Source organism: Hirundo rustica, chromosome 3 (assembly GCF_015227805.2).
Source record: "Hirundo rustica isolate bHirRus1 chromosome 3, bHirRus1.pri.v3, whole genome shotgun sequence".
Lineage (NCBI taxonomy): Eukaryota > Metazoa > Chordata > Aves > Passeriformes > Hirundinidae > Hirundo > Hirundo rustica.
Window position 1 is genome coordinate 28,758,950 of NC_053452.1, and position 25,369 is coordinate 28,784,318.

At 43.7% G+C, this 25,369-nt stretch overlaps 2 protein-coding genes across 7 annotated transcripts in view; one reads left to right on the forward strand and one right to left on the reverse strand.

The window, feature by feature from the left end:
• The first annotated feature begins 1,677 nt into the window (after positions 1 to 1,677).
• Positions 1,678 to 25,369, forward strand: part of TTC7A (tetratricopeptide repeat domain 7A) — a 195,222-nt gene continuing 171,530 nt past the window's right edge. The window contains exons 1-3 of one of the 5 annotated variants that reach the window (XM_040058201.1): positions 1,678 to 1,769; positions 22,453 to 22,616; positions 24,163 to 24,331. In XM_040058201.1, coding sequence (XP_039914135.1) covers positions 24,172 to 24,331 — 160 coding nt within the window. In that variant the 5' untranslated portion in view covers positions 1,678 to 1,769; positions 22,453 to 22,616; positions 24,163 to 24,171. Of the gene's footprint in view, positions 1,770 to 19,712; positions 19,909 to 20,917; positions 20,965 to 22,452; positions 22,617 to 24,162; positions 24,332 to 25,062; positions 25,111 to 25,369 lie in introns of those variants that run through there. The other 4 variants (XM_040058202.2, XM_040058200.2, XM_040058204.1 and 1 more) reach the window with 4 other exon arrangements.
• MCFD2 (multiple coagulation factor deficiency 2, ER cargo receptor complex subunit) lies at positions 13,069 to 18,159 on the reverse strand. 2 transcript variants are annotated; one of them, XM_040058206.1, is made up of 4 exons: positions 18,047 to 18,159; positions 17,105 to 17,256; positions 16,269 to 16,428; positions 13,069 to 15,209 (listed from the first exon to the last, which is right to left on the reverse strand). In XM_040058206.1, exons 1-4 carry the CDS (start codon positions 18,116 to 18,118, stop codon positions 15,078 to 15,080), a joined length of 516 nt encoding a protein of 171 aa, XP_039914140.1. In that variant the 5' UTR covers positions 18,119 to 18,159; the 3' UTR covers positions 13,069 to 15,077. The 2 variants fall into 2 exon arrangements, with proteins under 2 accessions (XP_039914140.1, XP_039914141.1); XM_040058207.1 differs by lacking the exon at positions 18,047 to 18,159 and adding an exon at positions 17,580 to 17,763.

Consider the following 25,369-nt stretch of genomic DNA (forward strand, 5'->3'; position numbering starts at 1 on the left):
TTAATAAAGAAGAGTGAACCAGTGGGCAAGTCCCTAGAAGATAGACTAAATCAGGCTAATTTGTTATATAATCCCTTTTTAATGTGGAGAATTAAGGTGACGGCAAGATGACTACATGTTTAATTCTCCAAATAATTACTGGTGGTATTGACATTAAAGGTGGGAGAAAGTAAATTTCTGCTTGTTGTTTTCATCACGTGCCAAACTCTTACTTCACACCAGTGAGAAAAGACTGGAAGTTGTATATTCCATATGCATGAAGTAACAGTTGGCACAAACCACCAAAAGGAGAAAGTTAAAAACCACTAAAGCCCAGCAATCCAAACTATCACTTGCTGACAAGGTTTTTCAGTCTCCCTGCTAAAAAAAAAAATACATTAAAAAAAAAAAATGTAGGCCTCAGAGTATTCCACCTGAGTAAACCTGGGTGTCAGGTTAGGTCCTCCTCAATGCAAATAATGTGGGAGAAGGCAGCAATACCCTCAGTTTGCCAACCTCCTCCTCCTACTCCTCTACACCTTTGTGAAGTGCTGTCATGGGCAGCCCCAGAGTGGGGCAGAGGAGGATGACAACACTTGACTCAGTTTGGTCCTTTCTTCTACTGGCCCTCTTGGCCATGAAAAACCTGTTCTTTGCCATTCATAGAAATGGAGGTGCTAGGAGCTTCTCTGCCATGTAAATCAGGATAATGGAGTTTTACGTCTTCCCTTTTTGCATTATTGAATTTGACCCAAAACAGCTGGAGGTAGCTGTTTCTGTACAACCTGCCTCTAACTCCTGTGTCCCTACATAGACCTGGGATATCTTTGGCATTTATGCCATGGCTGCCTGTGCTCCAGAGGCACAAAGGGGTTCTAATGTCCTGCCCAGCCCTCTGCTCAACCTACCCAAGGACCTGCTGCCCATGTCAGCTCCCCGAGCCCACCTACCTCAATGATGCTGCAGCAGGGCCAGGCTCCAGCAGCCCACAGCCTTGCCTGGCCAGGGCTCCACAGCGCCAGACCCACATCCCATCCTGTTGCAGCCCATGTGGTGCCCTGGCAATGGCCATGGGTTACAGGAGTTTTCCCACATGCTTTCTGTTCAAGATGATGTCTTTTGCTCACAGGATTCCATGACCATCTAAGTCTTCCCTGCCACTTGCATAAATACACATGTAAGTATACTTATTGAGAGTCAAGCCATGAAATGTGGGATAAAGCATACAGAAGTATTATATATTGTTACGCTAAGGTTGCCTCCCTGTCCTGCAATCTCCCTTTCTCCTCCCTTTCCCCTCCCTTTCCCCTCTAGTTTGATGTCTACAGGGAAGAAGCCGGAGGTGAAGTGAGGCAGCCTGTAAAGCAAGGAATGACAGGCAAATCCGTATCAGGAATTAATTTCAGCATGTTTCATATCAAATCACTCAGGAATCACAAAAATTTACTCCTTTACTCCTATTTTATTGATAGCTAGAACATTACTTCTAAGCCAAAGCTTTTGTGTTCAAATCACTCCCTCATTTTATTTTTAAAGAAAGAATCTGTTTTGCAGTTTGACATGTTTCTTGTTTTCAGACTGTTGATTTTCTGTGTAGTTAGCTCTAGGCTTCCTACAACTGACAGCTTATTATCTCACCTTATGAAAATTATGCATGACTTCTGGGACTCATCTATCAAAAGGAGAGAGCACACAACACTCTGAGAAGCTGGTATCTTCTCTCCGGTTATCTGGGGTGATGGTTGTTCAGTGAACCTATTAACTGCCTGGAGTGGCTTGCATCTTTACAGGTATGGGACTGTATTGTCTTTCTTTACTCTGTTTAAATGGCAGATGCTACCTCTGTGTAGTGTCCTGGTTTAACTTTGTCTCTGGCCTGGTGGTTCCAAATGCAGCTGGCTATGATCTCATTGGACAGTAGACCCTTCATGTGCCTGCAAAAGTAATGGCTGTAGGTGAACATTTCATCTTCCCTTTATCTCACGTGCTCTGAAAACCATCTCAGTTCAAGGTTTATGCCTTTCAGTGGAGCACTTAAACACACACTTAGCTCTAAGCACTTAATCCTATAATTTAATTGCACAGGAATGGATTTCAGTGCCTACTCATGGTTTACGGCTTGCCAGCACTTCAAGTTTCTTCTGCAGTAGCCAGATAAAGGTGAGGAGCCAGGCCTGACAGTCCGGTGCCTGGGGGTATGGTTTGCTTCCTGTGATGGACAGCCCCATTCAAGCCTTTCATGATACTCCCACATAGAGATTGATGGGCCCTAGGTCCAGCAGCTCACTGAGGATTAAGCAAAGGTGCTCTCCAGAAGCCTAGGTCTGACCTACAGGGAAATAGGAGAGGGAAAGTTTCCCCTACTTTCTCTGGTTGTGGCTACTGGTAGCACCATGCTCTGCTAGCACAGGTCACCAGCAGCCCAGTAGGAGTAAAGTCTTTATGGTGTGGCCATAAAATATCAATCTGCCAGTACATCCCTTCCAAATCCTGTACCACCATCATCCCCAGTCACCCATGCCTACTCTTATCTGCTATGTCTCCTCCCAGGATCAGCTCACCCTTAGGAGTATGCTTAAGGGCAGCTCAAAAAGTGAAAAGAGAGGGAAAGCATCTGTGGGCCTGATATTTCTACATCTGAAGAGATTTTAGCCTGCTAGCAGCTGCTAATTTTTCCCAAGGGAAAAGTTCTCAAGAAAGCTTCTTCTCAAAACAATCTTGGCAAAACGACTATCCTTTCCCAAAACGATCTTTCTCCAGGTGGTTTGCTGTTTGTCTAGCTCACCAATGAGAGGTGTCGTTCCTATTCACCAATCATGTTAAGTCTGTATCGAAACACCTTATAAAAGGTGGTAAGAATTAGACAATAAAGCTTTTTCTATACTCTTTGCCTTCTGAAATATTTAGTGTCTTTCATCTTTCTTTCATGTCCTACAGCAACAGGCATCATTTGTCTTGTTCATGGTCTGACTGAGCTAACAAAATCTGAGCACCTTGTCCACACTGGGATAAGGTCCTAAGAAATAACTGATCACAGGAATAAGAAAAAAATAAATAGGCCATACTCATCTGAATGGTAAAGCAGACTTTGTGGGTGATGCCAAAATGTAATGGGATGTGTTGAAGCGTGGCCAGTGAAAGACTCCAGTTTTTCACTCCAGTTACAACAGAGGGAAGTTCAGAAGCTGTACCTGTCCTGGCAGGAGAGCTTGTGAGGTAGTATGTAATCTCTGTCAAACTGAGATTTTCAGAGAGTTTTTAGCCGGAATATGGAAATATCTTTGGAAGCTTTATAATCATTTAATTTTACTGGAATTTGTATGTGTTAACATTTTTTTTTCTATGGCAATGCAGAAGGAGTTTGGCTTAGGACTAGCTGCCACTGGCTTCCCCAGAATTATAAAGCCAAGCTATTAAATGACCTTGATCAGATGGCACACCTCACTCTTGTCCCCTGTGGTCCTGCTTCAGTCAGTTTCCAGCCTGAGCAGCTGCTGGGGCAGAGGAACTGCTACGTCCAATTGGCAGAGCCGTGACCAGCTTTATTTATAAAGGCTTGTGATAGAGGATACTCTGCTCTCATTTATACCAGGTAAAAACATGATATGAGTTGTTAGCCCAGTTCTTGTCCTTTTGTGCAACTGCAGCAAAAGAAAGGAGCCAGAAATCTGCTCTCACCAATAAAGCCTGGAAAAGTCATTCTGTTAAGGAGTAGCTTGGCTTGGGCAGCCCTGGGCCCCTGCTCTGCTCCTCATGCTGACAGCATAGCTGAGTGCCCCTAGGAGTGTGGTCACCCAAAAACTCGGGGCTGCTGGCAGGGGCTAAGTGGCTTGGCTCTGCAGAGGGGCCCTGTGGCTGCTGTCTTACCAGCTGCTGGCAGTTTTGGACAAGCTGCACTTGTGCCACCCTGATTTTAAATGTGGCCATCTGGGATGGCTAAAACTGAGGTGAAAAACTGGACTACTGTTTTGACATGTGACTTTTAAGTTGTGTAGATAATGATGGACAAGTTAAGTTGCAGAGGAATGGCACTAGTCAGCCACCTCGGGAATCCCTCTTTCTGAACATGGGTGGTATCTTTTGTGGCACTGCTTTGCTGTTTTGTGCAAATTCCCAGCTCTTTAGAGATGCAGTCGACTATCAGACAAAAGAACCCTCACATTGTATGCCAGTCTGGGTACATACTTGATGTGAATGAATACAAAGACCTATTCATCACTCCTAGTGCTCACATAACTGACAGATTAAATCACTCTCTGGCTGTGAAGATGACAGTGGCCCGATAGTTAATGCTGTCTAACAGCCTCCATTAGAAGACCTTGTTTCTGATTGTTTATAATTTTTCCAAACTTCAGCTGCTTGAGCTGGATTTTCCCATGCCATATGTCACCAGCAACTGAAGGTTTGTGTGTGGAAGGGCCTAGATAAATATGGTGTTGCCAAGCTCATGTATCACTGAAAAGTCACTTGAACACAAATTTTTAGGGAGTAACTCTTAATTTCTCCTCTCTTGAGTGAGAAGGAAAAACATCTGGATTTATATGCTCCCCAGCGGTTTGTGTTCAGGCTGAAGTTGGAGTTGCCTGAATGCAAGAACTTCCATGTCAAAGGCTATCAACTCGCCAGATATTAACTCTTTTAACCTTTTGCAGTGGTTTTTGAGGCTGTACTTTGTCCCTGACATACTTAGCTCCATATTGTACCCATGTTTTTGACAGAAGTTGCTTTAAGCAGGCTGAGATTATGCTACCAGGGAGCACACCTAATGGCTTAAGTTTGAGCACATCTTGGGCTTGTGTTATGTGTGATGGCTTTGTAGCTCTCCTCTGCTCAACCTTTTCCTTCTTTACTGCTGTTCAGCTGTTGTATTTCTGACCAGAAATCCCTATCATATAGGATTAAGTACAGATTTTCAAATCTCCGTGCTGCTCTGAGTACCAGGCTAAAGTTGCTAGCTCCTAGACATGAGTTAGCGTAGCGGCTTTTAGTTGGCCCACTGAATCAATGTTGTTACTTTTTCCTCTGCGTTTCCAAACAGTACTGTAGAGGTCAACAGGAAGAGCTTTCAGGCTAAACAGTCCCTCGGTGAGGTGGTTGTGTTGGGAGGACAGTTGGTGACCAGAAATTGATGGTATGGGTGTGGGTCAGGTGTGGGATGGGGTTAGAGGACCTAAAGTATCTCTGAGAATTGTGTGTATTTCTGTGAGGAGTATCTGCCCATGACAGCTCGAGTGCACACTGGGTGGAAATGTGCTGTCTGGCCTGCAGCCTATATAACCTTTCCCATTCCCTGCAGAGACTTTTATTAAGTGAGCTTTACAAGAAAGCACCTCTACCCATCACAGGAATCTGAATAGGGCAATGTAAGTTGCCCGAGGGGAGTTTTTCCTTAACCATTACACAAACCAGAAAATTTCCAGATCTCAGTAAAAATTGTGTGCACTACATCTTCCCAAACTGGGCAATTTGAATTGTAGGAGCTATTGCTGAGGAACTGTCTAGAGGCAGAGTTCATAACCACACAGAATATTTTTATGTAACTACTTGCACTACTGGATCATCGTATGATTTAGAGCTCTGACAAACTTGAACTCCCATTCAACTAGATAGCTTGGGTCCATTATCCCAGGGTGGCCTGCCAACAGCAGGTGGCCATTGAGTGAGCTCTGCTTTTAGAGTGGGTTTTGCAGCATGCTGTGGTCTATAATGGCAGTGCCATGGTGTTGCACTACCTTGACTGGCTAATTTAATGCTTTAGTTTGGTGTGTCAATGCCATGCTGCAACTTTAATAAGGTCTGTGGTAGAGGCACATCTGCAGTCAGAAATTGTCATCATTCTGCACTGCCAGCATGGTGTAATACACTGCACAGATCCTCAAGCCAAGATTTCAGAAAATTAATCTGGATCCTATAAAGATTTTAACGGGCGGAAGCAGAAATACTTGTATGACCTGACAGGTCTTTTTGTCTCCTAGTGGTCTTTTCCTTTAGTGACAATAAAAGCACTTTATATTTTTCCTGCAGTGGAAAGATCATCTATTATATAGATCCCACTGAACAGTATTCAGCAAGCTGTAAATGTCTTTAAGTTTCCATTATAAACTTGACTTTATTCCTATTCTTCCCTTTGCCAAAATTCGCCTTATCCACCTACAACTTCACAGACATAATCTTATTCTGGGACAGATTTTTTGGAAGAGTTGAAGGAAACTGGTCAAGGTGTTTAAGAGAGATGGTGGCTAAAAAAATGAGTTCATCTGCTTGGACAGTTTCCTAAAGAATTTTTGGCTTGTCACATGCTGAAAATTCATTTGCCTAGAGATTCAAAAAATATTTCAGATCTGTTGGTCTTGGCTAAAAATGGTGCCTTTGAACAGTTTTAGACTGTCTGGTGACAGAATTATTTGGTTACTGAAAGTGGTCCCTGCCTCCATGTGTTATGTGCTCTTTGGAGATCTTAATTCAACTAGTCAGTACCAATGTGCTTATAAATTTATGGTGGCAATGTAAGGTTTCTAAACAACTCTGCACGTATCCTGAACAGACATATTCCTTATCTGAGACTGGTCCTGCCTGCAGGTACTTCTGTCTAAAATCCTCACCTGTATGTTTCCTGATACCCACTGCAATCCCTGCTGAAATTGATAGCATGGCTTTACAGCCCTTTCTGCACAGTCCCTCGAGGCCTTTTTCAAGGGGAACAGAATTCAAAGTTCAGTCTACTCATCTCAGTGGTTTTTACTGGGTCGAAAAATTCATACCTGCAATGATTTGTGCCAATATGGCTGCAAGCCACACATGATGAGACTTACGCCAATATTAATTTTCAGTGTAAGTGTTTTGGGGCTTACTTGTGTTTTTATGACAAAGCAAGTTCTGAGGCATAATATTCTATTCTTAAAGAGAATTTACTGCAAAATTTGTGCTTAGAACTTTCTCATAATTGGTAAATTTTTAAATATGGTTCTTGAAGTATGATCAAAACCACAGGCAAACATTCATTAGACTATTTTCAGCATCCCTTACTTTAAGAAGAATGTGACATCTGCAAAGAGTACAGTTCTGCTATACCACTACACTAATGTGGTCTCCCTGGATGATTCCCTGAGCTTGCACCAAAAGTTACAGCAGAGCAGTATGAACAGTAGAGACTGCCCAGCGTGAACCATTGACAAATAGGACATGGAATGTGTTCCAGGAGACTTTGGGTTTGGTTAAGAATGTTCCCAGACTTTGACATTTAAGCCTTGATCTTTTTGAACTCTGGACCTCAGTTGGTTTCACTGTTGTTGAAGCCAAGTCCCTGATCTACAAATTGCTGGAGTCTTGTAAGTATTTGGGAGAGGTATGACATCATTGTTTCTCTATTTATTATTCCATCAGCACCTATTATTGACCACTATTTGAAGCAAGCTCTAGGGCTAGATGGACCTTGGTTTTGACTCAGTATGGATATTGTCACACTGTATTCTCAGTGTCAACAAAAATAGTTCATTATTGGTTGAAAATAGGTCTAGGAATTAACTTTGTCATTTTAAAGACTTAACAGTCTTTACTGTTTCATTTGGGGAGGGGGGGGTGTCTTTTTCTCTCTGTGCTCTGGAGCTACAACTTGAATCCTAAATGAAGCATTGTCTTGTAATCAGTCTTCACTTCTGGCTCTTGACAGCCACATTTTGAATGTGCTCACTAGAAACTAGGAAGGGTTTTGCACTCAGATGTGGGTGACAGTGATCATACCCTGACAGGACTGAGCAGGAGGCTGCTGGTTGCAGCTGCTCTGCCATGCAGCACAGGAACCGAGTGCAGAGGGATTTTCTCACTGGCCATTGTCTTCTGGGACTGAAAAATGGCCTGACTGGAAGGCAGAAGTACTGAGTAAGTTTAGAGGAGAAACTTTTCCAGAAGGAAAATGAGTTATGATGGTAAAAAGAAGAGATGCACAACTGGTACCTCGGTGCATTACTCCATGATAGTCTGCAGAGATGATAAAGAGGAGGAAGGCCTTACAGCAGAGAGAGAATGGGACAGCCTGTGTGATCTTGGGGAAGATTCCTCTGAGGCCTGGAGCTGAGCACAGGCTCCCTCTGTTCAGGTCCTGTGTTCATCTCTCAGCTGTGGATCCAATCATAAGGGACCTCTCCTCCCAAATCAAGTCCACACAGATACTGAGAGTCATTGACTCATTCAGAGATAGGCTTTCACTGGAGGAAATCTGGAAAAGTCATTAACCCCACCTTTCTATTCCATGACCAAATTGCAATCATGTCACCCCAAGTTACAGTATTTTATTGTTGATACAGAAGTTTTGTCCAATGTCTAATCTAAATCTCCCAAGATGTTTGGTTTATGCTTCTTAATGGTTTATTCTTCCTGATCCTTCCATCAGGAACATATTAGTTCCTTATTCTTTGCAACAGCTTTTTAGTTGAAGAATATTAACCTTCTGTCTCTTGTTATATCAGAGACAAAAAAGACATTTCTTGCAGCCTTCCCTCATGTTTTCTCAACCCCTGTCAATTTTTGTTGATCTCCCCTGATATTTCACCTCTTACTTGAAGTAAATAGGTTGTGGTCTTCCAGGTGAATCTTTACCTATGGGAATCAGCTCACATGGGCTCTTTCAGTAGTCTTGAAGATGCTTTAAACATCCTGATGTGAGGGCTTTGCCCTTCATGCTCTGCTTGTTCCAGTATAGTCCCTGGGATTTTCTCTTCTGAACCTAGACAGTTTTGCAAGAACGGATGAGTATTTCTGTGTAAGCACTTTGCACTATTGCATTCCATCCATTTTATATGATCTAAGTCATATCACGAAGATTTTAGATTCTGATTTTTTTTAGTATCTATAACATCTGCAGTCCTTCCTTGTTCCATCTGCAAGATTCATACTCATACTTTAATCTTTCATGCCTTCATTGTAAACATAAAACCTTATACAGGACCAAGGCCCACAGAATTCCTTAAAAAGCATACACATTTTAATATGTTAGAATGGAACTACCCTTTTGATACAATTATCCAACTAGACTTGACCTCCCGCCCCTTCCCACAGCAGTTTCATTTAGAACACAGTTCACTAGTATGTCCAAGAGGATATTATAGGAAATACCACTAAAAATTATATAAAATAAATTCAAGCTATGTGACATCTCTAGCTAATATTTCAATTTCCCTTTAAGACTTCTAGAGTGAAATTGCTCAGGGAACTGGAAGACATATAACATGATATGTTATCCTCTAAGCAAGTTTTGCATATTTTAGGCTGAAATTTTGCCCCCTAAATAATTGCACTCTCTGGTTGCTGTTGATCTTTTAAGTAAGATTGATGAAAAAGGGAGAAAAAAAGTGCAATAAACTCTTCCACTTCCTTAACATCCTCTGCACTTGCCCATCATATAGCACTGGTCCAAATTTCCCTCTGTTTTTCTCTTGTTACCTGTAAAATTTATTTTATTTTTGGTAAGTTTTGCTAGTTGTATCTAGTCCGTTTTATCTTTAGTAACTGTTTACACCCCCTCTACACCCTCCCATGAATGGAGTATTGTGCTGGGTTCTCAACCAGCTGTACTAGTCTCTGCTTTACAGACCTCTCTCTTACAACTGAGGTCTATTAAAAGGTTGTGAATTAGCCGAGTTCTGCTGAATTTCCTTACTTTCCTCTAAAACGCCATAGTTGCACTTGGTTCCTTACTAGCATTTCTTGAATGAACTGACAGCTGTCCATAATCTGTTTTTCCTTTAGATTTACCTCTTATTAGATCTTCCCTATCCATTCTCTGAGTTTATTGACATCTGCCTTCTTGAAATCCAATGCTGTTGGTCACTTGGATGACACTACGTTCGCTGCAGTGCCGATTTCTTGTAAAATGTCCTGTCTGGCAGCAGACTTTGAGTTGTATGTTACACTGCCCTCTACCTACCTGCAAAGCTGCAGTGCAGCTGAGGAAGGTTCTGACAATTACACTGTGTATTGGGCCTTAATATTTAGGCTGCTCTTCAGAATTTATCAGAAAGAAGAAAAATAGAACTTCAGAGAAACTTTCTGTAAGGTATTGATAGCTTCCCTTGTAATGAATCTCAGTCAACATGGACAGAGGATCTATGCTAATAGAACTCAAATTCCTTGTGATAATAAATACTGTAGACTAAGGTATGCAAGGATGTTTGCCCTTCCTAGTTTAATAAAAGCTTAGACCATTATGCAGTGATTTCATGTTGCAAAGGACAGACAGTGAGACTTAAATGTAATGAGGGAGAGGAGGAAAAAAGGCAATAAACTTCACTTAAGCAGAAATGGCTGATCAGACCATACTGGACCTTGTAGGAACAGTGACAGAAGCTCTTACATCTAATGCAAAAGCAGTAAGACTTCAGGATCACCTACTAAAACTCTCCATGTTGGTTGAGACCACTGTAGATACATCACAGCTCCAGATGGTAAAGAAATCAGACCAAGCTTGATGCTTCTGTTAGAAAGCCTTCCTATGACAAAATTACAATGAAAGCTCTTTTACTATCACTTCAAGTCAATTTGGATTCCCTAAATAATGAAAATTAAATACCACTAACCAGTCCCCTCTGTAGTCAACTTTTATGACAGCTATAAGCTAATAAAAATGCAGGTATCATGCTGTGTGGTGCTGTAAGACAGAGGAGCAAGCTGTGCCTGTAGTCAGAGTACTGGTGATGTTGTAGGGAAATGCAGGTTGTTGAATCACTCTGTTCCATACTGCAGGAAACTGATGTGCAGTGTCCATACGCTATCTAGTGGCTCTCTCGATTATGACATTGCCCCTGAATTACTCTTCTTTCACCGGTGAATTGCAGGTATAAAAAATACTTTAGACAAAACTGCAATTTGTGAATCTGTAACCATTCCCTAACGAAGCTAAGACATTTTGAAGTCGTAAGTGATTAATGAAGAAACCCAAAACCGTCATAAAGCTTGTGTGAATATGCAGGCAAAACTCTTGATGAGGGCTTCTAGGCCATCCTGTCATTAATGGAAGTCTGACAGGTACTGGTCAAGCTTTAAGATCTTTCTCTTTTCCGTACAGACTTTGTTCAAGTTTATTACTCAAACCCCCACTCAGTGTAGGAGAGCTTCAAGAACAAGTTTAAGTATCTTCTTTAGTTGCTAGATTCTGCAATATTTTGTGAGGTAAAAGCAGATAATCTAAATATTTTAAACAGAGCACATAGTAGACAGCAATGCAGAGCTAGATGTGTTCTCTCCAATAGGGAATGCTAACCCGTGGACTAGGAAGATCTGAAGATCACACATAAGAGCATTCTCCCAATCTTCTGTTTCTGCCATGGATGTGATTGATCTTCAGTAAGACAAACAGCCCTTCTGTTTTGTTATTTATCTGTGAAATGGAGATTGTACTGTTCTGTGGAAGCTAGGACTACTTCATAGATGAGTACTATTGTTGTAAAGGCCTTATTTTCTATATTTTATATATATGAAACAGAAAATATTGTATTCACATAGAGCCTGTGCCAGCATTTAGGGCTATCATCTGAACTACTAGCACACAAATTAGCTGTATTTGAAAAAAAAAGAAGTCTGATTCACCATCACTCTCAGCAATTTTGCACTTTTCTACTTAGTAACTGAGAAAGCTCCCTAGACAGCTCTTAAAACACTTGTCTTTAATTGTACTTAATTACATACATGTTATTTGTTTTAGGAAGCTGAGTAAAGACGTGATGATGCAGGTTTCAACTTGGGTAACTTTAGGACAGCAGAAATTTCATTTTGTTCTTCACACATATCAGAGGTGCCAAATTTGTTTTCTGTTTTCAGTAAATAATTTTTCTATTTATACTTCTGAACCCTTAAAACAAATTTAAAATAGCTGGCAACTAATGTTCATATTGCCAGAATTTATCATGATTTCCAATATGAAGTTTCTATGGTACATGTTTTTTGCCTCATATAATAGCAGTTAATAAATATGCACATTAATATAACAGAAGTATATAAATGGACTTACAGGTGGTTGCACATGATGAGAAAACCACACATAAGTTATGCCCTTTCATCTCAAATAAATCCCAAACTCAGAACCTTAAGTATTGTGCTAATTTTGGCTGGCAAAGAGTTAATTTTCTTCACAAGGGCTAGTATGGAGCTGTGTTTCGGATTCGTGCTGAAAACAGAATTGGTAACACTGGGATTTTTCATTATTGATGAGCAGAGCTTACAGAATCTTTTCTTCTGCCTCTCATCCCACCACACCAGTGAGAGGTGCACAAGGAACTGAGAGAGGACAGAGCCAGGATAGCTGACCCCAAATGACCAAAGGAATGCTCCTGAGTATTTGCTGTCCTGCTCAGCATATAAAGCTAAGGGGATGAAGGAAGAGAGGGGGATCTATTTGGACTGATGGCATTTGTCTTCCCAAGCAATCATTATGTGTGATGGAGCCTTGTTCTCCTGACACACACCTGCCCATGGGCAGGGCTGAAGGAATTCCCTATGTTGCTGTTGCTTTGCTTGTACTCAGGGCTTTTGCTTTAGCTATTAAACTATCTTCATTCCAACCTCCAAGTTTTCTCACTTTTGCCCTTCTGATTCTCTGTCATCTGACCAGGGGGAGTGAGCAGCTCTGTGGTCCCTTGCTGCCAGCTGGGGTTAAACCACAAGAGCAATAAGCATATAAGAGTTGACAGGGCTACAGGCAACCTGCTTTAAGTGCTCTAAGCTAAGCAGCTTAACCTCTTCTGCCCTCTTAGCCACTAGCATTTCTGACACAGTTTTCCAATTCAACATTCACTCCAGATCATTCAGCCTCAGAAGAGATTAAAAAACCCCAAAAAACTGTAACTGAAAGAATTTTCTTTTAAGATGACTGTGAATAAGAGAGACAGGCTTAAATTTGCTACATCTGCTAATGATGTAACTTTCTTACTAGCACTTCCAGCCTTGTATTCTATCAGCATGCAAAAAACCCCTTAATTTTATTGATTGTACAACCAGCACAAACCTGGCCACAAAGGTTTCAAACTAAATAATTAGTACAAGAAAAAAAAAATCCAACACTCAGGCTTCATTGCACAAACATTTAAAGAGAAGAAATAATTTCTTTTACAAATGTGTTTCTCTTGTATAAGAATAATTTTGTATAGAAAATAGCTCTTTATACATTTTACAGAAATAGGCTAACATTTAGATTCTTTATTAATGAATAATCATTGAATGAATTTAAGGTTTCAGTCACCAAACATCAACAACACAGCAATACATCACCGCTCTAACATCCTTAAACTGCTTGACTTATTGAGTCAAGACAGTGAAAATATTTCTAGAGCCATGATAATTTGAAAACACTCAAGTAGCTTGAAACTGTTAAATTATGAAATACTTCCCAAAAGTAACACCATAATTTAAGTGCCAAGGAATATGAACTTAAACCTTAACAAGGCAGCATTACTTGCTCACTCCTGCTGGCTAATACTGTAAAACCCAAATTGAACAAAAGCTTTGGTATTAAACTGGTAACTGTTAATGTGACCTTCAAAATGCTCCTGAAGGATAAGATGCTATCCAGAAGGACCTGGACAAGCTCGAGAACTGGGCCCACAGGAATCTCATGAGGTTAAACAAGACCAAGTGCAAGTTGCTGCACCTGGATGGAGCAGCCCTGGTACCAGCACAGGCTGGGGATAAATGGACTGAGAGCAGCCCAGCTGAGAAGGGCTTGGGGGGGCTGGTGGAGGAGAGGCTGGGCATGAGCCAGCCATGGGCCCTCACATGTCCTGGGCTGCATCCAAAGCAGTGTGGGCAGCAGGGCCAGGGAGGAGATTCTGCCCCTCTGCTCTGCTCTGTGGGACCCCACCTGGAACACTGCATCCAGCTCTGGGGGCCCAGCACAGGAGAGACATGGAGCTGTTGGAGAGCATCCACAGGAAGATCATCAAGTTGATTAGAGGATGGAGCACCTCTCCTATGAGGAAAGGTTGAAAGAACTGGGATTGTTTAGCTGGAAAACAGAAGGCTTTGGGGTGACTTAATTGCAGCCATCCAGTACCTGAAGGGAGCCCACTCAGAAGATGGAGTGGGACTCTACAAGTGTATGTAGTGACAGAGGCTAGGTTTAGATTACATGTTAAGAAGAAATCCTTTACTCTGTGAGTGGAAAGGCACTGGAACAGGCTGCCCAGATAAGTTGCAGATGCCCTAACACTGGAGAGGGAGCACCTGAGCAATCTGGTCTAGTGGAAATGTGTCCCTGACCCTGGCAGGGGTGTTGGAACTGAATGATCTTGTAAGGTCCCTTCCAACCGAGGCCATTCTATGATACAAAATGAGATAGCAGAAGCTACTCTAGCAAATGCTATACAGCATTAACACAACATATAAATGTAATAAAAATACTTCCATTTTCTTAAGAAAATGTGGACGGTAGATTAAAAAAAAACAGTAAATGAAGATATAAAAAGTGAATTTGTAAAGGACAAAATTTGAAAAACACATGTGTATATATATTTATATGTAAGGGTATGCTAGGATGTACATATATTTAAAAATACTCAATTTATTCAAAGACTTTTTAAGTCCATATGGTGTCATGTGGAACTCAAACATAACCCACACTCAAATGCTTTCCCTCTACAACTGTTGTTTCAAGCACCTGTACTTATCTGCAATTTCCCTGTAAATTAGAGAGAAGGTAAAGGCATTTACCCTTGGAATACAACTATACGCAGTAATCATTTCTTGCTTTCTAGGTATAATTTTAAATAGAACATGTAAGCGAATAAGAACTATAAAACCCAGTGACTGAAAACGTGACATTTAGATGCTAATGAGTCTAGTATCCATACAGAGCTACTTAGGAGTTTGCCAGCTGTACCCTATGTGAGTACTGTTGACACTTCCATGCTTCTTGAATCAAATGTGTAGTTATGTTTAGTCAAACATGGCTCTCACTCCAAGTTGGCAAAACTCTTGACACATACAACTTTCAAATAAATTCAGCTGGAACTGGTACACCTCTCCTCCTCACAGCACAGAGGTTGACACAAGACAGTAATGAGTCACATTATATTGGTTCACATTTTCATGTGGTTAGAAGGAGAAACAAACCCTTATTCCAGTGATTTTGCAAATTCTGCATAGTCAATGTATCCGTCATTGTTCTTGTCATCATCTTTCAAGACATCATCTATTAGACTAATCAGCTCTTCTTCCTTCATTGCTTGGGTATGCTCACCACCTTCCTACAAAAACAAAACCACAGTGAACAGTTTAGCAGTCTTTCCCATCTAGTGGCACATGAGACAGATTACTGACAACTAATTTTTTACTAAGCTGTTTGTGTTTGGTGCCTAATTTGGCAGTAAGTTTTATGTAATAATTTATAACAATATAAGCAAATTTCATCAGGTGGAAGCTTTGAAGTCAAAGTTCTTTGGGCTTCAGAACAAGCATTCTGCAGTCAACATTCTTGGTCAGAAGTTCCAAAATCTGAATAGCACAATGTATAATGACAGACAATGATCAAATAAATGTACTCTTAATTAGGATCTTGATGTAGTATAGACACTGTAGTTTCTATACACTACAGAAACACCTTACAGTAACACAAAAGTGAAAAAATTCAGCACTGTAGCTTAAAGTCAGTAAAATTCTTAGTAACACCCCTTATGGGAACACAAAGAGGTGCCTTTGCACAAGAAACAGCCAGTCATTATTCTGTTCTTAGCTCAGTATTTTTTGCCAGAGGTTATTAGCAGGAAGTTATGCTAATCTGAATTGTAACTTCCAGAAGGTCAATATGAGATAATGTGTTTCTATTGTGTTCCTAATGACTGGAAAGAGAAATTGAATTTAGGAAGAGGCAAACCATAGCATGTTCTTATAATACAAATTTTGTGCAAGAGCTTTTTTATAGTTTGTGTATACACAGCAGTAACAGTCTGAAGCTGAAAACAGTGTCACAGCACATAATATTTCTACAAATTCGCATGCATCATTTTGGATGATTTCCCTTTCTCTCCATCCCTACCTGCCGAAGTAAGCCCTCTGTAAAATGATTTTCACTCAAGCCCTTCCTGATTGTAAAGTTTAAACTAAAATGGAAACTTCCTAAAAACTGCAGTGTGACATGAAAAGCTGTGATAATGCACATTTATAAATTCAACCCAAACTATCAGGAGAAAACCAGTCTCACTTTCAGGCCCAACCGTAACTGCACTGACGATGTGTTGCAACTGCTCTGCTGGTTTTAGAGTCAGAACTGTTTCCAAACACATACGCCCTTACAAAACTCCACCAACCTCTTTGTGGACGTGGGAGATAGCAGTAGCAAGTTCTAACCCATCTAGCAAATTATTGCCATCATAATCATGCATTTTGAAGTAATGGAGCTGCAACTCCTGTGGAGACATCTCAGATTCTGGTTTCTCGATAACACCTTCCAAGTGTTCCATGATGTGTCTGAGAAAAAAGCCACAACATTTCCACCAGTTAGTATTTAATGCTCTGTTTACAGAAAATTCAGTCTTTGATCAAATATTGTATGTCTAAAAACACCCAGGACAACTAAAAGCTACAGTTTGATACCGAGATAAAGGAGGCACAAAGGTTATTTGTTAGAGGAGCTGTAGAGGCCTCTAATACCTTAGATAGCTATTTCTATTTCTTCTAGCCTACTTAGCAGGCTATCAGAACAACTGAAGCAGAGCTCAAAATCTCTTTCTGGCAGTCTTCCAAAGCACAGGAACTGGAGGAAGCTCTTTCCCAGTCAACCATGAAGTGTTCTAGGGAGTTTTATTTGCTGCTAGAACTATTCCGCATTTATGAAGAAGCAAATGAGAAAATAAACTCTACCTGTTAGGAATATGATTTTGTCTAAAGTATGCTGATATGGGTAAGCAGGATTTCTATAATATTTTTTTTATAGCATAAGTAGGGCAAAAGGCTCCAAAAAGACCTTTCTGAGTCTCGTATCTCTACAAATTTATCGAGCATGTTTCATATCTGGCTTTAGCTAATCATGCAACATTCTGAGAAAACAGGATGCCCTAGGCTGAAGTCCAACTCCCACAACAATTTAGAGATAAGAAAATCATTAAGAAGTAAAGTTTACACTTTCAGAACCTGGAACACATACTCTTTATCTTGTACCAAATTCTTATCAAGGCGAATGTTTGGATGTTGACTCTCTCCTACGTGTTCCTCAGCTAGGGCAGAGACGAAGAATGCAGCCATAGCAAAGCAGAATAGCAAATGTGTTCTGAACATCCTTTGGGCCATTGTGATCTCCTACAAAAAGGAAAACATCCACCCCCCGCAAAAAAAAAAAAAAAAAAAAAAAAAAACAAACAAAAAAAAACATAGATGAAAAATGCAATCAACTTTCCGCATTTTTAGACAGTGCTTAAAAACAACCCCATTAAGTTTCAGAATAGAAGAACTTGCTGCATTGGAAACTCTCGGCAAGCAGAGAACCACAGAGCTCCAATTAGGAGTTTTTATGAGGGTCCCTATTTTACTGAATTATGCAGCAATTTTCAGACAACGTCTTCTTTTTTCCTTTTTATCATAGCTAATGCACACACCCTAGCCATGCCTGGGTTTTCACGTACCTTCCAGACAAACAAGCAACCATGCCCTGTGCCTCAGGCAGACCTGCCCCACAGCCACGGGAGCAAAGGTCGCTTACGGCGTGGAAGCGGCTCCATCCGATTACTAGCTGTGTTACGACTGAATTCCCTGCGGGGCGCACAGCTGGGAGGACGTCACGCAGCCATGCATGTGCGCACCTCACGGCGACAGGGACAGAGCTGCGGAGGGGCCGAGCGCGCTACACAGGGCGGCCAAGGCGCGGGCCGGCGGCTTCCGCTCCTGTTCTTCTCCCGGCCCCAGCTGGAGCTGCCCCCGGTTGCACCGGCACGGCGCTGGCCATCGGCCAGGCTCCCACCCCGGCTGGATCCCCGAGAAAGCGCCGCCGCAGCGGGGTGGGGCCGAGCCCACCGCCCAGGCCCCAGCACCCCCGCTCCATCACCGGCCGTCGGGGCGGGCGGAGAGGCCCCGCCGCCGCCAGACTACGTACCCTGGGGCGGACCTCCGCCGTGGCGCGGACTCCGGGCTGCGCGCAGGCTGGACACCATACCCGGGACACCATCCCGGGATCACCCCTGACCCGGCGCTGCCCCGCCCGCTCCGCCGCCCATTGGCCGCTCCGCTGGGCCCCGCCCCGCCCCACCCCGCGGGTGACGTCACCGCGCCCGGAGCTCCACGTGGAGCCCTCGCGGCGGCGCAGGTGCGGTGAGGCCACGCCCGCCTCGGGGCGGGGCGCGCGCGTCCAGGTGCGCGCGCGGGGCCGCCCGTGAGGCAGGAGTGCTGTCCTGGGGTGCATCTGGAGGCTGAGGGAGGTGATCCCGCCCCTCTGCTCAGCCTTGGTGAGGCCACATCTGGAGTGCTGTGTTCCAGTTCGGGGCTCCTCAGTACAAGGGAGACATGGAGCTCCTGAGTGCGTCCAGTGGAGGGTAACGAAGATGATTGAGGGACTGGAACATCTCTCTTACCGGGAAAGGCTGAGGGAGCTGGGCCTGGTCAGCCTCCAGGAGAGACAACTGAGAGGGCACCTTATCAATGTATACAGGGATATATATACCTATATACACAGTATGTGCAAGGGTGGGGTGGGGTGTCAAGAGGATGGAGCCAGACTCTATTCAGTAGTGCTGAGCAAAAGGACAAGAGGCAATAGGCAGAAACTGATGCACAGGAAATTCTACCTGAGCATGACCAAGAACAACTTTGCTGTGTGGGAGACTGAGCACAAGAACAGATTGTCCAGAGATATTGTGGAGTCTCCATCAATGAAAATATTCGGGAACGGTCTGGACACAATGCTTTGCCATGTGCTCTAGGATGACCCTGCTTGAGCAGGGGAGCTTGGACCAGACCCACTTGCAGCCTGGCCCTTGCTGGGCGCTGTGGGGTCTCGACAACCTCGGCCTTTGATGCAGAGAACTCCCTGCCGGAGGATGCATTGAAGGGATCCCACTTGTGATAGCCTGGTCATAACCTAGGACTGCAATGGTGGAGCTGGTGGCAGTGAGGGCCGGTGTGTGCTCCACTCCTAGGGCAGTCCCCAGCTGCCCCTCCTCTGGATACTTCCCTCTAGCACCATTCACGAAGGACCGCCATGGTTCCTGCCCTGCTGCTCCAGTGTGACCTGCTGTACCCTCTCCCCAGTGCCCACTGCAGTTTATAAACTGTGTGTGTTCTGTTCTTCCCCTCGCACCACACTCCACAGCTATCGCTGTTTCCACACTCGTCACCTATACAGCCACAGCTTTGGCCTCTCGAGGTCACAACCCTCGAGCAAACCTCGGCCCCGGGAGCTGGCAGACTTTTGGCACCGCCCGGGTATCTCGTGCCGAAGTTGCTACTGGAGGGGGCGGCGGCCATGGGGATCAACCGGCAGAGAGCCCCGGGGTTCGGGCGGCTTCCGAGGGCGGCGGTGGGGCAACAGCACTCCCGGCGCGCCTCGCCCAGGCAGGGAGCAAGAGCCCACACCGGCGGTGCCGGGACGCGGCTCCGTGCCCGGGCGTCAGGCGAGGGGCGTCAGGCGAGAGGCGTCAGGGAGTGGCGGCCATGGCGGATGTGCCGTCGCCGGCCGCAGCCCTCGGGCTGCCCCCGCCCCCCGGCACCTGGAGGATCCACGGCCCCAGCGGCAGATCCCGGGAGGCGCCGCCGGGGACTCCCCGCGGGCCGGGGCGGGGCGGGTCCGGCCCGGCGCTAAGATGGCGGCCAAGGGTTCGCACTCGCACGTGAAGCTGGAGGCGGAGATCGAGCGGTGCCGGGCGGAGGGGCACTGGGGGCGGCTCCGCCACCTCGCACAGCTGCTGCTGCCGCCGCGGCCCCCGCGCAAGGCGAAGGCGGCGAGGGACGCGCAGGACGCGGGTAAGCGGCGGCGGGGTGTGGGCGGGACGGCCGCCGGTACCGACCCGCCTGGGCGTGGGGCGGCTGCGGGGCCGGCTGCTCGCTCCCCGCTGCTCCTTCCCCGCCGCCGCCCGGCCTCGGCAGCCCGGTCTCGGCAGCCCCGCGCCGGTGGGCTGGCGTGAGCGGGAGCTGCGGCCGCCCCGGCTCCCGGGCGTGTGATGGGCAGCGCCGGCTTGCGGGGCGTCGTCTGCCGTCCCGCGCCCCGGCCCCGCAGCGGGCGGGAGGCCAGGAGGGATGCCTGGGAGAGGCGGCGGGAGCTCAGGAAGCGGCGCTCGGGAAGATCACGCTGCGCTTCCTCTTCATGTCAAGCGCTGCCGAGCGCTCGGGATGCCGCCCCCGCCGCGGTCAGCGCAGGTGGCGGCGGCGCGGCCCCGACCCACCCTGGGTGCGGCCAGCCCGTTTGGGCTGCGGCCGGGCCGCCCCCATTTGGAAAGGTCTCTTCAGCTTCTCGATACGTGTCATGCTGGTTCCCCCTTGCCCTCTGCCCGGCGCTGTTCTGTTCTTGGGTGGGCGCCCTTGTATTACCTCTCTCCGTTTCTGAGGGGTACTGCTTTACTTAAAGGCTTTCCCATGTAAAACAGGTCTCTTAAACAGAAAGTATATTAGTGTTTGTTTGCTTATGAAATCTTTTGTAACAAAACAAGTGAAGCAGCAAAACTCAGTCGGAGGTCAGCAAGTAAGTTGTGAACAGGACCTGATCCTTCCCGCGGTAGTGGTACAAAGGGTTCTGCCACTGAAGTCAGAGGAGCTACTTCTGGGAATAAACCTCCTTCTTTAGGGGAGTGTGTCCAAAGTACGGTCCTAACATTGAAGCTTTCTAAAGTGCCTTAAACTTCACAATGGGAACCATCATGGAGGAGATGTTGATAGTTTAATACGTGTTTATTTTTTTAGGTTTTTTAGGTTTTCCAAGTGTTTACATGATGATGATGATTCCAAGTGTTTACATGAACCTTGTGCTGAGAATCATATGGCCAACCTTTGAACTTCAGTCAGGTTTCAGCTGCGTTCTCCCAGGTGCAGAGATCACCATGCGCTTTGGGGGCAACAGTAGTTGAAGAGTTCACAGTAGTTTACCTTCCCTTGTAATTAAGAGATATAACAACAGCATGATTGCTGTAAAAACATGATTTGTTAATTTGCTGCTATGTCATCATAACTTGCTAGTTACAAAAGAGTAATGCTTTGTTATTGGTACAGAGCTTCTAGAGATGTTTGTGCGTTTGAATGGCATTTTTTTTTAACAGTAGTATTTGCTTTGTGAGGTTGTGTATATTTATTTCTTAATTGTCTATGATCTTACCCAATTCCTTAAGTTTGATTAAGAGATTAATGATTACCTGAAAGCACTTCATTGTGTAGAAATCATTGCGTACGAGTTTGAGGGGAATGTACTTGAACACTTATGCTTCCCATTTTATGTACCTGTACTTTGTTTAGTTGCAGACCTGCGAACGAGCAGGAAGAGCTGTGGTTATAATTTGTTGTGTAGCTGAACACTTAGGCCGCAGCAACAAAAAAGGGTAAACCACCACACAGCTACTATGTGCTGTATGTGGTGTATAGATGGAAAGTGGGCATTAGGTGTTTCCTGGACTGAAAATACAGGAATAGGTAGACTACTGTGCTTCATTCATTCTCAAATTTCAGACTTTGGAACATGGAATATTCCAAGTATAGAGCTGAGCTGTTTGGTATTCAAAGATTTCCTTGCCTGGCTTGGCCCATTCACTAGTCTGCTGTTGGAGGTACTGTTGTTATGAATGAGGGAGCTGCAGAAATGTGCCTGTCGTGTAAGAACTCTGAGTACTCTGGCAGGCAAAACTTCCTTTTTCAGCATGATTTTCACACTGCATGATGCTTCATGCTCTATCCATAGCTGCTACCTCTGTTTGAGTGTTTCTTCTGTGGAACTGCGAACAGGGATGGATTTTAATGTCGAAAGAGTTTTATGTGGCATGTTAATTACAGTGAGGGATCAGTCCTTGTGTGTCTTCAGTAATGGATGTGTAGAATGTGCATCATTTATCTTTGTGGTTTTTTTTTTTCTTGTAAACTTTCAGGAAAATTTTGTAAGTTTTTGATGCAGCTACTGCTATCACTTCTCTGTAGTCTAAAGCATTCATTTCATGCTTGTCCCTTTGTAAATTAAAAACATCTGCTGAAATATTTGCAAAGTTTGGTCTTATACTTTTGAAAGTGAGTTTTGTGATGAAAATTCTTAACTGTTATATTAGTAACAATGTAAGAAGGAATGGTGCTGCCAAAATTAAAGGATTAAGGAGGGAAAATCTTCAAGTTACAATGAAGCGGTATTTCATTTTTCCATACAAAACGTACTGTTTCCACTAAACAGTAGTTAATGGAAATTTTTTGTGGTCTATGAGTTCTTCCTTATCCCCTCATTTGAGTTTGTCTATTTCAAATGTGTGTTGTTTTTGTAATTCTGTTTATCGTCAGTATGGCAGTAAGCAATGTTTCTTGTTGGTTGTTGTGTGCTTTCAGAGGACCATGGGAGTTTGCTGCTTGCAGAGGCTCTGCTGGAGGAATGTTTGAAGGAAAACTTTGCCAAACTGAAGGACTCCATTCCACTGTCAGAGAAGAGTGAGCCCAAGCTGAGTGAAGCTAAACAGTATCTGACCAATATCTTAAGCAGAGGGAAACTAAGAGTAAGTGGGCTCAGTTGTCATATTTCCTGCCAGCTGGTTATGTTTTCATAGAGTATTAGTCTGATACGGGGTTTGGGTGTTGCCTGTTTGTATCTATGGATGTACAGTGCTGTACTGTAGGTGGTACTAAGAGACTGATAATTCCCCATGGCAGGATTTTATGTTGTGAGACTTGCTTTTTCATAGGCAGAGAAATTATGTGCTACAAGGACGTACCCTGTTTCTTTTTTTCTAATTGGAAAGAAGCAGGATAAATACTTAGGATTTCTCTAGGGTGGTGGGGTGTGGCCGCATAAGGGTTCTGTCAGGCCAGCACAGCAGAGTTGACATCCTGCTGCTCCATTCTGAGGGAATTGTGCACAACTGATTAGCTCCTGATTGGAGAAAAACGTGCCACAAGCTGCTGTCTGGAACTGAAGGTTATGTTGGGAGGACTACAGCATTGCGGTGCTTTTGGTGTTTATTAGAGAAGTAATGCTTTTATTTTGTTTTGTGATTTGGGTGTGTGGCTGGTAGCTGCTTGTCAACTCAGTTGCAGAGCTTCTGGAAGGTTTTAATACTGTACTTTGATGGCTGCTGCTTTATTGGTGTCCTTTGGCACACAGTTGCATAAGTGTGTTTAGATGTAAATGAACTACAACAATCTGTTCTAGACTTGTATTACTTTTGGTCCTGAAATTGCCAGGCTGGTTTAGTTAGGTTGGAAATGTATGTTACACTTTCACCATGTTAATTTCCAATGAGCAAGGTCAGCCTATTTAGAGCATAAAATGGAGGGAGTAAGGAAGGGGAGTCTCTCCAACCCTCTTTCTTTATAATTTGGCCTCATTAACAGTCAGAACTACTGAATTCTTCCAATTCCTTGTGTTCAGTTTGGCTTTGTGATTAGCCATTACTCTTTCTTTGTGAGTGGTGACAGTAGCTTACTGATGCAGTATTGACCCTGTGTTGATTGCATGTATTAAAAAAAAAAGTGTATGAAGGCTTAGGGAACCTTTTCATGCTTTCCAAAGGGTCTGAAAAGATGTGTTTTACTGAGGTTCTGTTATGTATGTTTTCAATCCTTAAATGAAACAAACCTTAGAAACAGCAGGTATGCCTTCTGGATTTTTTCACTGTTGCATGAAAATTCTTTGACAGCTAAAGAAATCTGGGAGTTTTCTCACTCTTTAATTAAACATACAGAGGAGAGGGAAGTGCTTGTCTAAAAAGTGATGTTTACTGTCTGGTTTAAAAGCATGGGTTTTTCTTAGTATGTGTGTGTGTAGGTAATTCTGACAATGCCAGCCTTTTTTGTGCTCTTTGTGGCTGGTGAATCGATAGAGCAGGTCAGCTGAGACCAAAGAGCTGGCTTACAAACTGTATTTCAAAACTGAGCTCCAAAAGTGGTTGCCTGACCTTCATTGCTTACTGCTCTCATGAGCTTAGCCCTTGCAGTTGTGAGTGGAAAGCATTCTGAACCTGCCTAATTTGCTGTGGAGTACTTCATTCTTCCTGTCTGGTATTTCATCCTGTAAACACTTTTTCTTTCCCTGCTCCATTTCAGCCAAAGTATATGACAGAAGCTATGCTGATCCTAGGAAAGCTTCATTATGTGGAGGGATGCTACAGAGATGCCATCAGCATGTATGCAAAAGCAGGAATTGATGACCTTTCAAGTAAAGATGAACCTCTGTATGTGCTGCGTTTGATAACTGAAGCCTTTGTTATTAAAGGTAAAGGACCATGTATGTATACTTGAAATATGCTGGTTTTAGGTTGAAGCTGTTTCTCCAAGTGATTTGGTTGGAGCAGGATTAGGGCAAAGATGCATGCTGTAGAAAATCCTACATGGTATGGTCTATGTAGTTTCAAACTTAAAGGCATTATGGAGTCTTAGTCCATGGTTTTTAAACTTGGCTGGCTTGTAAAGAAAAGCTTGACATTGGAAATCTTGTGGTAACTCTTGGCTGTAAGTCAGTGATATGCTTGAACTTGTCTGTCCATTTTGGGAAAATCTAAATCAAGCCCTTGACAGGACTGGGGCCTGTGCTTTCTCTTAGAGTTCATCTGCTTGTACATTTCAGTGATTTCTGTGAATTAGACAACAGAGATGTCTCCAAGTTTTAGACTTTGGACTAACAGAATATGTGCTTTCAAAGCAGGTAGTATATTTTTGCAATGCATGTCACACAGTATCAGACCTTATGTACAACAGGAGTCTCTCCTCCCCCTTGTAGCTCTACAGACATTGCACTGTTTGAGAGATTCTAATTAAAACTACCTCTGTGGGTAGTGAAACTGCATTTCCTTTTTGAGTGGGGGAAAGGAAGGCCCTTGTCAATTTTTGACTTGTGGGGAGAAAAAGATCAGTAATCTTCTCCTTCATTTGCTTTCGGTTCCTTTGTAAATGTTGCTCAAGTACTGCTACCTATCTACTGCTTTCTACTCTTTTCAGCATGTCCACCAGCTAATTAGGTGAATGAGAACTCTGATGATCAGATACCTTCAACTGGTATGTAAAAGAGTGAAACCAAATCAACCCAAAATACTGTTTGACTGGGCTGCTAGTATTACTGATTTGAGTCATTCTGCTTTTTTTTTTGAACCCTGTTTGTGCTGCTTTGCTTGCTTTGATTTTTGTTTCCTGTGGTACTGATCAAATCTGCTTCATTAACGAGCTTTTGTGGAGCAGGACTAATTTACTTGTACCTCACACTGACGCTTGCATGGTATGGAGGAGCGAGTAGTTGCCAGTGCATTCTCAGCAGAAT

Coding starts and splice junctions, on each gene's coding strand:
- MCFD2 (XM_040058206.1), bottom strand. CDS start 18,118: ATGGTGTCCCGGGTATGGTGTCCAGCCTGCGCGCAGCCCGGAGTCCGC. Junction 17,257..18,046: donor CGGCGGAGGTCCGCCCCAGG/GTACGTAGTCTG, acceptor TCCTTTTTGTAG/GAGATCACAATGGCCCAAAG. Junction 15,210..16,268: donor TCTCCCACGTCCACAAAGAG/GTTGGTGGAGTT, acceptor TTGTTTTTGTAG/GAAGGTGGTGAGCATACCCA.